The sequence below is a fragment of the Salmo salar genome, chromosome 26 (genome assembly GCF_965601325.2).
Source record: "Salmo salar chromosome 26, fSalSal1, whole genome shotgun sequence".
Lineage (NCBI taxonomy): Eukaryota > Metazoa > Chordata > Actinopteri > Salmoniformes > Salmonidae > Salmo > Salmo salar.
In genome coordinates this window covers 15,122,784-15,138,491 of record NC_138316.1, presented here as the reverse complement: position 1 = coordinate 15,138,491, position 15,708 = coordinate 15,122,784, and the positions used below count along the sequence as shown (strand labels likewise).

Genomic DNA, 15,708 nt, shown 5'->3' with positions numbered 1-15,708 from the left:
GTCTGTAAAATGCTATGTTCTCATTGCAATATGACATGTATACACTTGCATTCTTAAAACACATGGGAAACAGAGTTGCGGTTCTTGACACTCACACCCGTGCACCTGGCATCCTGTTTAAAGGCACTTCAATATTTTATCTTCTCAATAAGGGATCATAGCTTTCACCTGGATTTACTTGGTCAGTCTGTCAAGGAAAGAACAAGTATTCAAAATGATATTACACTGATTGTACAAAACAAGTATACTTACAGTAGAGTAACTTCTCAAACACAAATCTAAGGCCAGTGTGAGCCACCGTCTCCTCCTCTGACAGGTCCCTAGAGGTGGTGAGGACCTGGGCTTTAAACCGCCCCAATGTGCATCTTTAGAATCTGTCAATATGAACACAAAATCATAGGCTAATTGTTTAATATCATAAGAATTCCAGAATGAAGTAGTAAGTAGAGGGTTATTTTGGATATTAAATTGCCCACATCAGGAACAAGATCAATAAACTGATTAAGGCTGATTCAGTTACTGGCCTGACTAGACTCTGGAGGTCATGACATAGCAGAAAACCAGATAGAAACTGGATCTGTATAGTACTTCAAATGACCCTAGGAGTACTTTTAACTGGTTTGTAATGCCAAAGTGCTCAGAAAGATTTATGAGGTCCGTTTTACCTAATGCAATAGTTTATGTTTCTATGGCCGTACTTGAGGATCACGCACACACGCGCTAGATCATAAAGGAACAATTGTCCAGAGTATTGAGCTTACGAATTCACAGTTTGTTAACCACTCCACACAGGCTACTGTTTGGCTGTAGCCCATGCCAAATAAATGAAGGATACCCGTATAAAACAACCTTGACCATCCTTATTTAGACCAGTCATAAGATTGTTCTCTATGGCTAAACATGTGTCACGTCCTGACCAGCAGAGGGAGTAGTTGTTTAGTATTTGGTCAGGACGTGGCAGAAGTTGTGTGTTGTATGTAGTTTCTAGTTGTTCTGTTTCTGTGTTAGTCTGTGTGACTCCCGATCAGGAACAGCTTGATATCATTGTTCCTGATTGGGAGTCATATATTAGGTGTGTGTTTTTCTCCTGGGGTTGTGGGTTGTTTATTTTACACTGCTAAAGTATCTGTATAGCCTGTAAAACTGTTACTAGTCGTTATTGTTTTCCCGTGTTCACTTTATTCAAATATAATTAAAGATGAGCATACATATCTCGGCTGTGTTTTGGTCTATTCAACACGGCTACATTCGTGACAACAAGGCCTTAAACTTGCGATTGCCCCCCCCCCCTTCAAAATCTGACTTCAAATGATTTTGAATTATTATTTATCAGCAATTTCTGATAATCCATGATATATTCTGATCAACTGGCTTGTTATTGTGTCAGGAAACCATTACAACAGATCAAAGATGCTTTACCAAATTCATAGTTACTGTATTTTGCCTTCGTAGGGCAGTCTTGCAAAGTAGTATAGTTTTATTGTTTGCACTATTGCTGGATCACATCTCTGATGCCCCTGTAGACTTGGACAGTGAGCCTTCCCAGTCTTCCCATACAAATGGCGCCCCAAAGTACTTATTTTTGAGTGTACTACTAAGGCGCAAAGGATTTCCTGTTTTTTTTCTTTTTTCTGATCAGTTTAATGTTGTGCAGACAGGACATAACCCATTTTTTTTTAATGGACACATGCTGGCCAATAAATTAACTTGATACACTGTCAGATCTAATTAAATTGTAAAATACAAGTGTTTCTTCTATTATATGCAGAGTAATAGTTTTTCCTTAAAATTAAGTTCGGTGCGAAATAAAACAAATGTATTAATTATATGGTCAGTTCCGGTACTATGGAATCATGGTCCGTCACTCACAGCACACCACTTAAATCATGTGTCAAATAATTCATTTTCTAAAGACTATTTCCATGTGCTTACACAATTGATATTGATTGATGAGAACCTCACAAGTGTCTTCTAGTCCAGTGACTGGAGTTAACTGTCCCTCCAGTCTGACGCAGATGGTTTGGGTCTTTGATATTTATTATAATCCAAGAGAATGGTCATGGACAAGCAAAAGGTCAAAACCAGTTCAGAGTGCAGGAGGTACAGAGTGGCCGGCAGAATGGTCAGGCAGGCGGGTACAGAAACAGGCAAGGGTCAAAACCGTGAGGACCAGCAAAAAGAGAATAGAAAAAGCAGGTGCATGGGAAAAACACACTGGTTGACTTGAACATACAAGACAAACTGGAACAGAGAGACAAGAAACACAGGGATAAATACACCGGGGAAATAAGCGACACCTGGAGGGGGTGGAGACAATCACAAGGACAGGTGAAACAGATCAGGGTGTGATACCAACTTGTTAGGCAATCACATGTACCTACGGGGGAAGGATGGCCAGCCACACAGGAGGGTGATTTTCAAGAAGTAAATTTGCACTGCTGTCTTTCTCTTTCTGTTTCTCACACTCTCCATCTCCCTGTCTTTCACTCTCTTCCCACCTCTCTCTCTCCATGGCAGGTCTATGCACAAGGACTACTTTTAACAATTTCCACAGAAAAGTTTACAAAAACACATTTACTTGAAGATCAGTACAGATACAAGGTTTGGTAACAGAAGAACGATTTGTGCTTTTTTTGCTGTAATTCTCTTGCGAACCTTGGGTTGTTTAACTTTTCAATCGTTGAGTTTTGTTTTACATACATCTTCAAGTGAAATATCTGAGTGTCAGCCTCACTCAGTTATTATGGAATTGCCCCTAACTAAACCCTTTGTTTTTGCTTTGTTCCAGTCAACAAACAGCTGGCAGACGAAGAGAGAGTGGCCGCTGCACTCGAGAACTCCCAGCTTCTGGAGGTGGTCAACCAGTGTCTGCTATCCAATGCAAGGACACGCTAACCCTCCTGATGGACCAATAGAAAATTCTCCTTAGTCCAGGAGTAGGCTTAATGTTTCTCTCCTGATATGCTAACTGGACTGGTTGTTCAGTTTATGTTGAGTAAATGGCAAATGTATCACCTATGCTGCCATTGTATTATTTTCATCTAACAGAATTCCCTTGTATCATGTTTGAGTCCATGATGAAGGCAGAAATACTAAAAACACACTATAGTTATATCTTCACTAGATTCCTGACATCTTCAGTTTTACACAATTATAGACAAGCATTGTATCCTTTATTATACAAGTAAAGCAATAAAATATACTTATTCTGCCATTGAAAATATATCTGATATTAATGGTATTTGCAAAGAGAACCAAGAAAATGCATACATCTCTAATAAATGAAGTGATCTCAAAGTACACGCCAAAAGACTGGGGAAGTGGCCCTGACACTGAATGAGAAAGGCCTTAGATAGTATAATACTTGCACCATTTGGATTTCCTTCAAATACTTTATTACATGTTTTTCATAAATACAGTAAAATATGTGAATCTGCATTTGAGTTGTTTTTTTCTCACTTATCTTTCATGTGGTTCAAAAGAAAATAAATGACTTGATTTAAAAACTATTTTTATTTTAGACAAATGAATAAGGTAGTTTAATGATGTACATTTTGTCATTAGATTTGTCTATACTTATTTTACTATGGCAGTGGAAGGAGTATTGTTATTTTCAAAATCTCCTCAAGGAGCCAATAAGAACTTCGTTGTATACACCATAAACTCATCCGACATGATCAAAAGCTACATTTCAAATACTACATCCCCTCCACCGCTTACCAGATAGCAGAGTGGCGCAGCGGAAGCGTGCTGGGCCCATAACCCAGAGGTCGATGGATCGAAACCATCCTCTGCTATGTGTTTTACATGTGGACAATTCAGCGAAGGAAAAACACAAAGAAGGTAATATAAAAAGCCTTTATGCAATAGAAATGATACCTACATACAGTTATGATTAGACAAAATAAAAGGATAACTTTGTTTTCAAAGAATGCGTTAAAATGGTATTTTTAAGCAATACTATAACTTATATAATATATCAACTATAAAGAATGAATGGGTGAGTTAGACCACATTAATATTGCATCATCCTGAAGGGTAAATACCACCTTCTCATGGACAATGGATGAAATAACAGGTCATTTTATCTGAGTAGTTCTAGAACTTCCATTACACATTGAGAGCCTGTGTCTGTTAGCAAGAAGACTCCAGATCAACTGAGGCTCATTTTCGTGCCTGTCGTCAGTAATTGGGTTAGCCTAATTTGAACAAAAATTCTAACTAAAAGTATGTGTGAGTTTGTCAGGGGACCAGCAGGTGGACGCATTGTCTTTCTAGCAGTTTGACAAAGAACGTGTGTGTGATTATTCTATCCATGTGGGGGCATTTGTCACTCGCTGTTGGAGAAAGATTAATAGAAAATATTCATGATCCTAAAATCAACTGAATACACCAGACAGCCAACCACACACACTCGTTAGAATAGTTTTTGGTCAAATCAATCAGGGCGGCCGAAATAGCTCAGTTGGGAGAGCGTTAGACTGAAGATCTAAAGGTCCCTGGTTCGATCCCGGGTTTCGGCAGGAACTCATTTTGCGAGAGTTCGATATTCGGCCAGGACAACGGAAGGTTGCAGATTTGAAACAGGTTCAATGGGAAAATATCGGTTGGACAAAAGGCCAAACCCTCCTCAACTCCTCCATTTTTTCTCTGTGACCCAACCTGTACTCAGAGCATTTCATATTATTCTGTATGTATATCGAAGATACTCCATTTAGTATGATATGTTACGTTTCATATTGTATGTATTATTTGGGAATGTCCATCATCCATTTCGTATGATATGTTATGAATTACAATTCGTATGATGTTACGAATTTCCGAAACGTACTATACATTATGAATTAACAAAATGTACAATATGTTAAGATTTTGCTAAACGTATGATATGTTACGAATTCCAATATGTCTTTCACAACTGACTTAATTTGTTTTTATGACTTTACACATTTATTTTGGGATCCAACACTGTAAACGTAATTTGCCTGATGACGCGCGAGTGGAGAAGGAGCTTCTCATTACAAACAAACATATTGTCGTCCACGTTGACTCTCCTTGCCGCCACTCCTCGATTAAGTTTGACCTTTTCCCAAAGGAGGCGAGAGAGGACACAGAAGAGAGAACGCAGGACTTGAGCAAATCTAATTGAGAAAAGGCCAATTAGTTATTAGGCGAACGGAGGAGTGCTCTCGCCTTCTCGATTGCCTCCTCAAGAGTATCCTACCTGAGTCCTTCGCGGAAGAGTTTTGAGATCCGCTACACCCTCTTTGAATCAGCTGTTGTTTACTGGGAGGAGAAAAGCACACACATATTTTAAAACAATATACTACTTATCCTTTTATCTATAAAATGTCTAGCAAAACTAGCTACATGTATTTTTACAACTTTACACATAACATTTGTGATTAAACCCTTGTAGCCTAAACGTAATTTGCATGATGACGCTTGAGTGAAGGAGTCTAATTTCCTACAAGAACATTTGTTTCCACATTTCCTCTCCTCCTCTCCTTGGCTATCTTTGACATTTTTTCAAAAGGAGGCGAGGAGAGAATGGAGGAGTACAGCAAACCAACTGAGAATTCAAAGACTGACATTAATAGATCAAAATGTAATTAGAGCATTCAGATAAGGGCTTTTGTGAGTGAATTAAGAGGAAGGAGAGAATACTGTTGAGTAATAAATACATGAAAAATTATACTGTATAAGCATGAAAAATAGTAATACAGTTAAATAAACACCACAAAGGGGCAAACAAAATGAACACAAATAATTACAATGATATATAATTAACTGAAAATGGGGAGACTGATTGCTGGCTCTGCCAGGCCATAAGAAGGACTAGGGGCTGACTGAGGGACAGCCGAGCATAGTATTAATTTGTGGATGTCTATCATCCATTTCGAATGATGTGTTACGAATTACAATTCGTAAGATATGTTACGAATTTCAGTTCATACAATTTGTTATGAATTGCAATTCGTGCAATAAGTTTCAAATTTGCAAAATGTACAATATGTTACGAATTTTAAAAACGTATGTTATATTACAAATTAAAATTTGTTGTGGCTAACGTTAGCTAGCTGGCTAACATTAGCTAGGGGTTGGGAATTAGGGTTAAGGTTAGGAGTTAGGTTGAAGGTTTAAGGTTAGGGTTAGCTAAAAGCGTTAAGGTTAGGTTTAGGGTAAGTAGCTAAAAAGTAGTAAGATTCTAATTAGCTAAAGTTGTCCGTGATGAGATTCGAACACGCAACCTTTGGGTTGGTAGACGTTCGTAACCTTATGTCTTATGTAACCATACTAAATGTAACATACTCGTTTGTGTTTCCCTGATTTATGTTTACCATGTTATGTCTGGTCTATGAGACCAGTCTGCAGACAGACGCCCAGCTGGGCACAGATGTCGAGAGCACGGACCAAGAGGCCCAGCTGGGCACAGATGTCGAGAGCACGGACCAAGAGGCCCAGCTGGGCACAGGTGTCGAGAGCACGGACCAAGAGGCCCAGCTGGGCACAGGTGCTGAGGGCACGGACAGGGCCGATTAATTTCTGCTATTGAAATAAGGGCGAAAGTTTGTAATTACGGCTATAAGATGTAACATTTCATCACAGTGAACAGATCGGATGTATAGATGGAACATTAAATTAATAGTGTATAACCTTTAGCTAACATCTAAACTTGCTCAGCACATTAGAACACACACACAAGCATACGCAAGTGCATGTGTATTCAATATCAACAGCTAGCTAGCTGTAGCATTTGTGAAGTAATTTTTAAGTATCTAATGTTAGCTAGCTGGGTGTGACAAAACATAGGCCTACTATAAAATCACACAATGCTTTTTGCCTAGTATGGAAATATTGGGGCAGCCAAAATAAAATCAAATTTCATGAGTCACATATGCCGAATACAACAGGTGTAGACCCTACAGAGAAATGCTTACTTACGAGCCCCAAACCAACAATGCAGTTTCAAAAAAATACGGATAAGAATAAGAGATTAAAGTAACAAGTAATTAAAGAGCAGCAGTAAAATAAGAGTCAATTTGCGGGGGCACTGGTTAGTTGAGGTAGTATGTACATGTAGGTAGAGTTATTAAAGTGACTATGCATACATGACAACAGAGAGTAGCAGTGGTGTAAAGGGGCGGGGGGGCTCCGGGCCAATTGGTGTTAAACTATGCTAGTTAGCCTACCCCTTCAACGCAGGTAGGCTATAACTTATTGAGAGTAAATGGCCGAATTACTCTGCAATATAATTACATCAGTGGCATGATGGCATCGCATTGCAGAAGAGGTGTTTCGGTCAGCTAGCGTAGATGTCACTGCAGCACATTGCTTTCTGACCCTCATGTCCACACTGACCAGCTGTCCTTCTAGGTATGTTGCTGGACATGATTGGCATCCTGCTAGTGTCTGGAAACTGGGCCTCAGACTTTGGAGCTATATTCACACACACAACAACACACCATCAGTGTGTGTCTGGCAATGTTTGTATGCATACCCATGTTGTTTCCATTATGGCTCCTACAAAACGTGTGTTTTCTCCCTGCCTGCAGCAATATTCCAAACCGCTCCACCTTTTCATGCCCATTCTGTGGAGCCCGCAATCTGGATCAACAGGAGCTGGTCAAACACTGTATGGAGAACCACCGCAACGATCCCAACAAAGTGGTCAGTCTGCTATGTTATAGTCTGAACTGAGTTCACTGTCCTAGTCTGAACTGAGTACACTGTCCTAGTCTGAACTGAGCACACTGTCCTAGTCTGAACTGAGCACACTGTCCTAGTCTGAACTGAGTTCACTGTCCTAGTCTGAACTGAGTACACTGTCCTAGTCTGAACTGAGCACACTGTCCTAGTCTGAACTGAGTTCACTGTCCTAGTCTGAACTGAGTTCACTGTCCTAGTCTGAACTGAGCACACTGTCCTAGTCTGAACTGAGCACACTGTCCTAGTCTGAACTGAGTACACTGTCCTAGTCTGAACTGAGCACACTGTCCTAGTCTGAACTGAGTACACTGTCCTAGTCTGAACTGAGTTCACTGTCCTAGTCTGAACATGGACACTTTCCTAGTTTGAACATGGACACTTTCCTAGTCTGAACTTGGACACTGTCCTAGTCTGAACATGGAAACTGTCCTAGTCTGTTCATGGCCACTGTTCTAGTCTGAATTTCCTCAAGCATTTCTGTGCTGATATGAAGTGTTATGCGACGTTGACGTCACTGCATGAAAGTGTATCCTAAACCAACAGAGATTCTACTGCATTCTGATTTGGTGTACTAGTGATGTAATGGCAGAGTTGTTGATTGGTTGGTATGCTTCCAGGTGTGTCCTGTATGTTCAGCCATGCCTTGGGGGGACCCCAGCTACAAGAGCTCCAACTTCCTCCAGCACCTGCTTCACCGGCACAAGTTCTCCTATGACACGTTTGTGGTGAGGATAAGGGTTGGGGTCTGGGCTCTGTGTCATCTGTTCTTTTGTCAATAATCATATTGTCTCAGCCAGCAGCAGCAGCCTCTTCACTTCCTGTATACTAGGGAGGAGGGGAGCTTGGCCTCCAATAAATGTTGCAATTCAAAATCACTGCAATGCAAACCAATGGCCATTTTTATTATTCGCCAGAAAGCATGAAGGTTCCCAAAAATAAGGATTTAAGGTATTTTCTTTGACTATATTTTCACTGTTCAAATTAAACGTTTTCAAACTCCAGGAAAAAGCCATCACATTACACACGTTCTGGTAAAAGTGGCACAGATTAGTTCTGTTAAAGTTTATTCTCAAGTGCATCGTTTGATGGCTTTTTGATTAAGAGGGACTACAGTTGAATGGCTAGACCTCATTCTCAGTGTGATAACCTTACCACTAGGTGACAGTCTAGACCTGACCAGTTAAACACAGAGAGTGAGGTCATTCTTACATCCCCATCATGACAACAACACACTAACATTTGCAACGCGAATCAAAACAAACTTTCAAATATCGCCTTTTTGTATTCAGAGTTCTTCTAAATACTTGCACTTGTCACATTTTTCTACATAATTGAACTATAGATTGTTCTTATTTCATAGTTAAGAAACAGAATTATAGTACTGCATTTATTCTTCACACGCTGTTACTCTGCTGATATTTTTATGAAGCACCAAACAAGATAAAATATATTTTTGGAAAATGTTTCTGTTTCAAATGGTGTACAAATAATAAGAAACATGTTTATTGGAGATATGTTTGTGGTTTTAGCACCTTTTTCAAAGTACCCATTGGTACTGTACTGCTGGCATCAAACAGTTGTTTGCAGGATTTTAGGGCCTATGTGTAATACACTGTCTCAAACACAAGAGGGCACCCCAGTCTCAAAATAGACCGGGCACATGTCAATAGTCATTCAAAGCCGTGTTCTTCAGTCAGTGTTACTCCAAGTCATCATGTTTATACCCATGCACAGTATTGTGAAAAATGCCCATGTGTTGCCTAAATGTATGACCTGTTTGGTTTAGTGCCCACTAGGAGAAGTGCAAAAAGTGAAATATTATGACGTGAGTATTGTTGGATAAGTCTATCCTTGTGGTGGAATTGTTTGCTGCCCCATAAGAGTCCAGTTTTATGTTAATTATTGTCTTGAACACCAATGTTGGTCTGATAGTAAAATGCAAATGTAAAAGTGTACATTGCTACACTGTACAGAATCAGTGCAATATTGCTAGGCCATTTACCTTCCAGGATCCACACTGCTCCTGTCTCAGTGGGGTCTCCCCAAAACCCATTGGTCAGAGCTGTGAAAATATGTTTGAATATACCATACACATTCCAGGCCTGTTACAATCAATATGTTCCAATGGCTTCTTGAGCATAGGACGGTTGAGCTAACGTAGGCTAATGCGATTAGCATGAGGTTGTAAGTAACAAGAAAATTGAAAAAAAGGGGTGCATCCTTAAGCGGTTAATTAAAGACATCCACTTTTTGATAGCGCAGTAATTATTCAAGTTGGATTTAAACAGAACTGTGCAGAATATCTGCATATTCAATCACATGACATCCATTTCTTTAAAGGCACTTTGCTTCAAAGGGATAAAATTATAAAATATGTTGCCCCAAAATAATGTCCAATTAAAAGCCATGGTTGAATAATAGTGTACCCGTTGAGCTAGCATTGATCTATAGCAGTGGAGGCTCCTCAGAGGAGGAAGGTGAGGACCATCCTCCTCAGTGAAATTTCATTTTTTTTAAATAGTGAAAAATAAAAATCATTTTTAGATAAAACTATACTAAATATATTCATATGTCACCAAATAATAGATTAAAATACACTGCTTTGCAATGAAGGCCAACAGTAATTGGGGTAGCACCACGGTGTAGCCGGAGGACAGCTAGCTTCCGACCTCCTCTGGCTACATTGACTTCAATACAAAACCTAGGAGGCTCGTAGGCCTCACCCCCTTCCATATACATACATGGTAATTATGACCACTTCCGGAGTACGTCCTCCAACCAATGAAAGCTTTTTCAGTCCATCCAATCATGCCACAGAGCATTATGGGGGGTTCTATCTATTGAGAAGCTTGGTGACATTGTTGGAAAGAGATTAAGAGTGATATTTCAGCATTTTGGGATATTATTAAATTCTAATTTGTTTTTTTCAAATTACTGGAGATGAAGGAGGTATATTATACATTGTTTTCTTGGTTTTAGAACTTTCTTTTTGTGTCCAGTTAGTGCAATTTATTTACATTTGCCCTGCAAAACAAAAGCAGGGAGCATATAAATGCCCACATCAGATTCAAGCTTCTGGGAAAAAGATTATGACAAAGGTCTGCGTATTCAAACTTCGCAACACAATGAGAAAATAAGAAGAAACAGGGATGTTCTCAAGTGGCTTATCAACACCACTGCGTTTTTGGGCATGCAAGAATTTGCTTTTAGAGAACACAACGAGCGGGATAGTTCCACCAACAAGGGCAAATATAAGGAGCTTACAGAGGTAATTGCGCGTTACGATGCTTTACTTGCTGAACATATCGAACTTTCGAATGGGATGTCGAAAACAATTCTGAATGATTTGATAGCTTCCATCGCATCATCCATTAAAAGTTAGGCTCTGACTGCGTAAAATGACATACCCAAATCTAACTGCCTGTAGCTCAGGACCTGACGCAAGGATATGCATATTCTTCATACCGTTTGAAAGGAAACACTTTGAAGTTTGTGGAAATGTGATGTAGGATAATATGAATGTAATGAAATGAATGTAAGATAATATAACACATTAGATCTGGTAAAAGATAATACAAAGAAAAAAACGTGCATTTAAAAAAAAAGATTTGTACAATTATCTTTGAAATGCAAGAGAAAGGCCATCATGTATTATTCCAGCCCAGGCACAATTTAGATTTTGGCCACTAGATGGCAGCGGTGTATGTGCAAAGTTTTAGACTGATCCAATGAACCATTGCATATCTGTTCAAAATGTTGTATCAAGACTGCCCAAATGTGCCTAATTGGTTTATTAATACATTTTCAAGTTCATAATTGTGCACTCTCCTCAAACAATAGCATGTATTATTTCACTGTAATAGCTACTGTAAATTGGACAGTGCAGTTAGATGAACAAGAATTTAAGCTTTCTGCCCATATCAGATATGTCTATGTCCTGGGAAATCACATTAGCCTACGTTAGCTCAAGCATCCTGCGGGCGGGACACCGATCACATAGATGTTAAAGAGCCTCCCGAGTGGCGCAGTAGTCTAAGGCACTGCATTGCAGTTGTGCCACTAGACATCCTGGTTGGAGTCCAGGCTCTGTCGCAGCTGGCTGCAACCGGGAGACCCGTGGGCGGTGCACAATTGGCCCCGCGTTGTTCAGGTTAGAGGAGGGTTTGGCCGGCAGGGATATTCTTGTTCCATCGCGCACTAGTGACTCCTTTGGCGGGCCGGGCGCAATTCACGCTGACACGGTTTCCAGGTGTATGGTGTTTTCTCCAACACATTGGTGCGGCTGGCTTCCGGGTTAAGAGCGCATTGTGTCAAGAAGCAGTGCGGATTGGCTGGGTTGTGTTTCGGAGGATGCACGGGAGTTGCAGCGATGGGACAAGACTGTAAACTACCAATTCAATACCATGAAAGAGGGCAAAAAAAAAACGTTAGATTAAAGAGAGAGGTTCGCGTGTGCTTAAGTAGGCTTTCTACTTTCCTCCGTTTTATTTAGCAAAGATGATAACACGTAATCAGACACAAGCAAAAACTCATGAAGTGTTGCAGCAGCCTAGCCTACACCTTATCATTAGAAATCTGACATGCTTTATGGGATGAAAACGAGACAATTTTTCAGTCTGGTCATCTGTAGGATACTAATAAGAGCACCTGCATTCAGCGTATGCGCCCTGTCCATCTGGTCAGGGTGAACTAATTGGTAACGTTATGTATTTATAGTCCATTTGTGTGTCAGGAGAAAATGTGAATGTGATCAAATTTAGTTTATATTCAAAATTGGGCTGGCTAGGCTGCCTATACGTTTTTAATCCAAAATTATTAACGGGAATTAATCAATTAACATAATAGTGATGACAGATGTGAGTGCATTTTTTATGCAAACATGCATAAAGCAAGCTCAGCACTGTAAGTTCTATTATCTATCAGTTGTTGTCTGGGTAGAGGAAATCCCCCTCCTAATTCTAGTCTAAATATAATTTATATTAAGAAATATAAGGTAGCTGCAGTTGGACTGGGTTTTCATTCTCCTCAGAGCCAGGAGTTTTTTTCAGGAGTTTTTTAAAACCATGTGACCTGATTAGGAAAAACTGGTCCCATCATAGCCCATATAAAACCTTTTTACAACTGATTAATCACTGTCATTCCTTATAGGGTCCAGAGTTTTCCTAGTTAGGTTAACGAATAAGGAAAAAGTCCAGGCCCCAGGGGCTAAAAATTGCCCCACCGCTCTGGGACCTATGGTGCCACCAGTCTGCTTGCAGTTGTCCGTTATTGTCAGGTATGTGGATGATCAGGTCTTTTTTCAGGAACGTTTCTTGGGCCACTTTGATGTGTCAAGTGGGCGAGATGCGCAGTCTGTGTTTGACTTTATGAATTTTGAGATGTCTGAGTTTAAGTTCATAGAGAAACTCGTTGTCCCAACCTAAGATGGTGCAGCTGTAATGGAATGTATCTGCTATTTGTATTTCCAGCTAAGTCCCCTTCTGTTCCCTGATTAAGAGGTGATGACTACTCCACTCCACTACCATTATCAACTTTCTCCTGACATGATCTGAAGCCTCGTCTCATGTGCCCACTCATCCACTGGCACATTGAATATTTCCCCTCCAAGCACTGTGAGTACCCCTATCAATTTTCTCTCGTTACTGTATGTAGAGTCAATCACATACACATTCATATTATTACACATCAATGATTATACTCCTTGCTTGGACTAAATCATTCTTAGACAAAAGAGCTAACTGTGTAGTGTGTTGTGTTATTGTTTTTTGTCTTCCCAGTCAAATCCTGTCCTGCACTGGTCAAGCCTGTGAACACCTCAACTCATGCCTCATTCAATCACTGCTGTGATCCCTTTCCAACACTGTGTAAGTAGCCGTCTCATTCCCATTCCCCATAATATTGTACTATAAATGTCTTTATTAAATGCTTTAGCTTAAAATAATTAGTCTTTGATGATTTTTTAAACACTTTGTCATCACCGTGGGTCTCCCATCCTCCTCAATTTGTCAAGTCAACAGCCTCCATTGCCAAACAAGTTGCCACATTGCCAAACAAAGAAGACAAGAGTTGTTGAAATACTGAAGTCTAAGTACATTTGCACTGCTGTCTTTCTGGTAGAAGAATTTCTATGTTTAAAGAGAATGATTAAATAATTCTACCCTGAAACCTAATTATTAGTGATATGGTTTATGTAGCCTGTATAATGAGTAACTAAAATGTTCAGCATAAATCTAACTAGGTTGGACTGGGGAAGAGAGGAATGTTGGTCTGTGTGTTTAAGTAAACACCAAGAATCATTAAACTGTGGTTGACCTGCCCTAGCTTGAACTCTGAGGGTTTAAGATTTGAGAGGGAGGACCCCTCAAGGTTTCCCTAATCTCAGAGGAATTAAACTGTCGGCTGGGTAATGATCTACAGTGTTGAGGGTTCTGGGGGAGAAGATAACAAACTCTCCTTAATGTTCGTGTGTATGTGTGTGCGTAAATAAGGAGCCTAGTATATAATAGATGTCTTTGTACAATGGACTTCAGAGCGCCCTCGTGAATAAACATTTTTGACTATTGTAAACTGGGAATTCTGTCTGTTTTATTTAAACCAGAACTTTACGAACTCTGAGTTGCAGACGGAGTATTTTAATTGAAGTTAACATTGAGAACATAATTCTCTTAACACTTTCTCTTTCTGTTTCTCTCGCTCTCCATCTCTCTCTGTCACATTTACATTTACATTTAAGTCATTTAGCAGACGCTCTTATCCAGAGCGACTTACAAATTGGTGCATTCACCTTATAATATCCAGTGGAACAACCACTTTACAATAGTGCATCTAAATATTTTAAGGGGGGGGTTAGAAGGATTACTTTATCCTATCCCAGGTATTCCTGTCATTCACTCTCTTCCCACCTCTCTCTCTCTCTCTCTCTCTCTCTCTCTCTCTCTCTCCATGACAGGTCTATGTACAACTCTATGCACAAGGATTACTTTTAACAATTTCCACAGAAAATTTTACAAAAACAAATTTACTTGAAGATCAGTGCAGATGCAAAGTTTGGTAACAGAAGGACGATTTGTACTTTTTTTGTCGTCATTCTGTTACGAAACTTTGAGTTGTATGGGTTGTTTAACTTGGGCAATCATTGGGTTTTGTTTTACATATATCTTAAAGTGACTGATATCCAATGCAAGGACAGGCTGATCTTCCTGATGGACCAATAGAAAATTCTCCTTAGTCCAGGAGTAGGCTTAATGTTTCTCTCCTGACATGCTAACTGGACTGGTTGCTCTGTTTATGTTGAGTAAATGGCAAATGTATCACCTATGCTGCCATTGTATTATTTTCATCTAACAGAATTCCCTTGTATCATGTTTGAGTCCATGATGTAGGCAGAAATACTAAACACACACTATAGTTACATCTTCACTAGATTCCTGACATCTTCAGTTTTACACTATAATATACAAGCATTCTATCCTTTATTATACAGGTAAAGCAATAAAATACTGGGTAATGTCTTATTATGTAATTGAAAATATACCTGATATTAATGGCATTTGCAAAGAGAACTAAGAAAATGCATACATCTCTAGTAAATGATGTGATCTCAAAGTACGCAATGACATATAAGCCCAAAGACTGGGGAAGTGGCCCTGACACTGAATGAGAAAGGCCTTAGTTTATATATAACCTGTACAAAAAAAATGGGGGCGGTGGGTGATAGATAGTATAATACTTGTGCCGTTGGATTTCCATCAGATGCTTTATTTCATATTTTTTAAATACAATAAAATATGTGAATCATCATTTGAGTCGTTTTTTTTCTCACTTTCATGTGGTTGTAAATAAAATAAATGACTTGATTTAAAAACAATTTTTTTTTTTTTGACAGAAAATGAATGAGTTAGTTTAATGATATACATTCTATCATTAGATTTGTCTATACTTATTTTACTATGGCAGTGGAAGGAGTATGGTTATTTTCAAATTCTCTTCAAGGAGCCG

General features: G+C 39.3%; 1 protein-coding gene, 1 long non-coding RNA gene and 1 other non-coding gene across 3 annotated transcripts; all 3 read left to right on the top strand.

The window, feature by feature from the left end:
* The first annotated feature begins 2,402 nt into the window (after window positions 1–2,402).
* On the top strand, window positions 2,403–3,014 carry LOC145864217 (uncharacterized). The gene is made up of 2 exons (XR_014382816.1): window positions 2,403–2,601; window positions 2,789–3,014. It is a non-coding gene; the product is annotated as an uncharacterized LOC145864217 (long non-coding RNA).
* A 725-nt stretch (window positions 3,015–3,739) lies between these two features.
* Window positions 3,740–13,735, top strand: LOC106587274 (E3 ubiquitin-protein ligase RNF166). Its single transcript, XM_082969429.1, has 6 exons — window positions 3,740–3,843; window positions 7,557–7,671; window positions 8,328–8,435; window positions 12,859–12,985; window positions 13,179–13,322; window positions 13,488–13,735. The coding sequence occupies exons 1-4, from the start codon at window positions 3,797–3,799 to the stop codon at window positions 12,874–12,876; spliced, it is 288 nt and encodes a 95-aa protein (XP_082825555.1). The 5' UTR covers window positions 3,740–3,796; the 3' UTR covers window positions 12,877–12,985; window positions 13,179–13,322; window positions 13,488–13,735.
* On the top strand, window positions 4,451–4,523 carry trnaf-gaa (transfer RNA phenylalanine (anticodon GAA)). Its single transcript has one exon. It is a non-coding gene; the product is annotated as a tRNA-Phe (tRNA).
* Window positions 13,736–15,708: the final 1,973 nt, after the last annotated feature.

Bases quoted from the DNA above. Each gene is read 5' to 3' on its own strand.
- LOC106587274 (XM_082969429.1), top strand. From the start codon at position 3,797: ATGTGTTTTACATGTGGACAATTCAGCGAAGGAAAAACACAAAGAAG. The intron at 3,844-7,556 runs GTAATATAAAAA...CCCTGCCTGCAG, and splicing joins GAAGGAAAAACACAAAGAAG to CAATATTCCAAACCGCTCCA. The intron at 7,672-8,327 runs GTCAGTCTGCTA...GTATGCTTCCAG, and splicing joins GCAACGATCCCAACAAAGTG to GTGTGTCCTGTATGTTCAGC.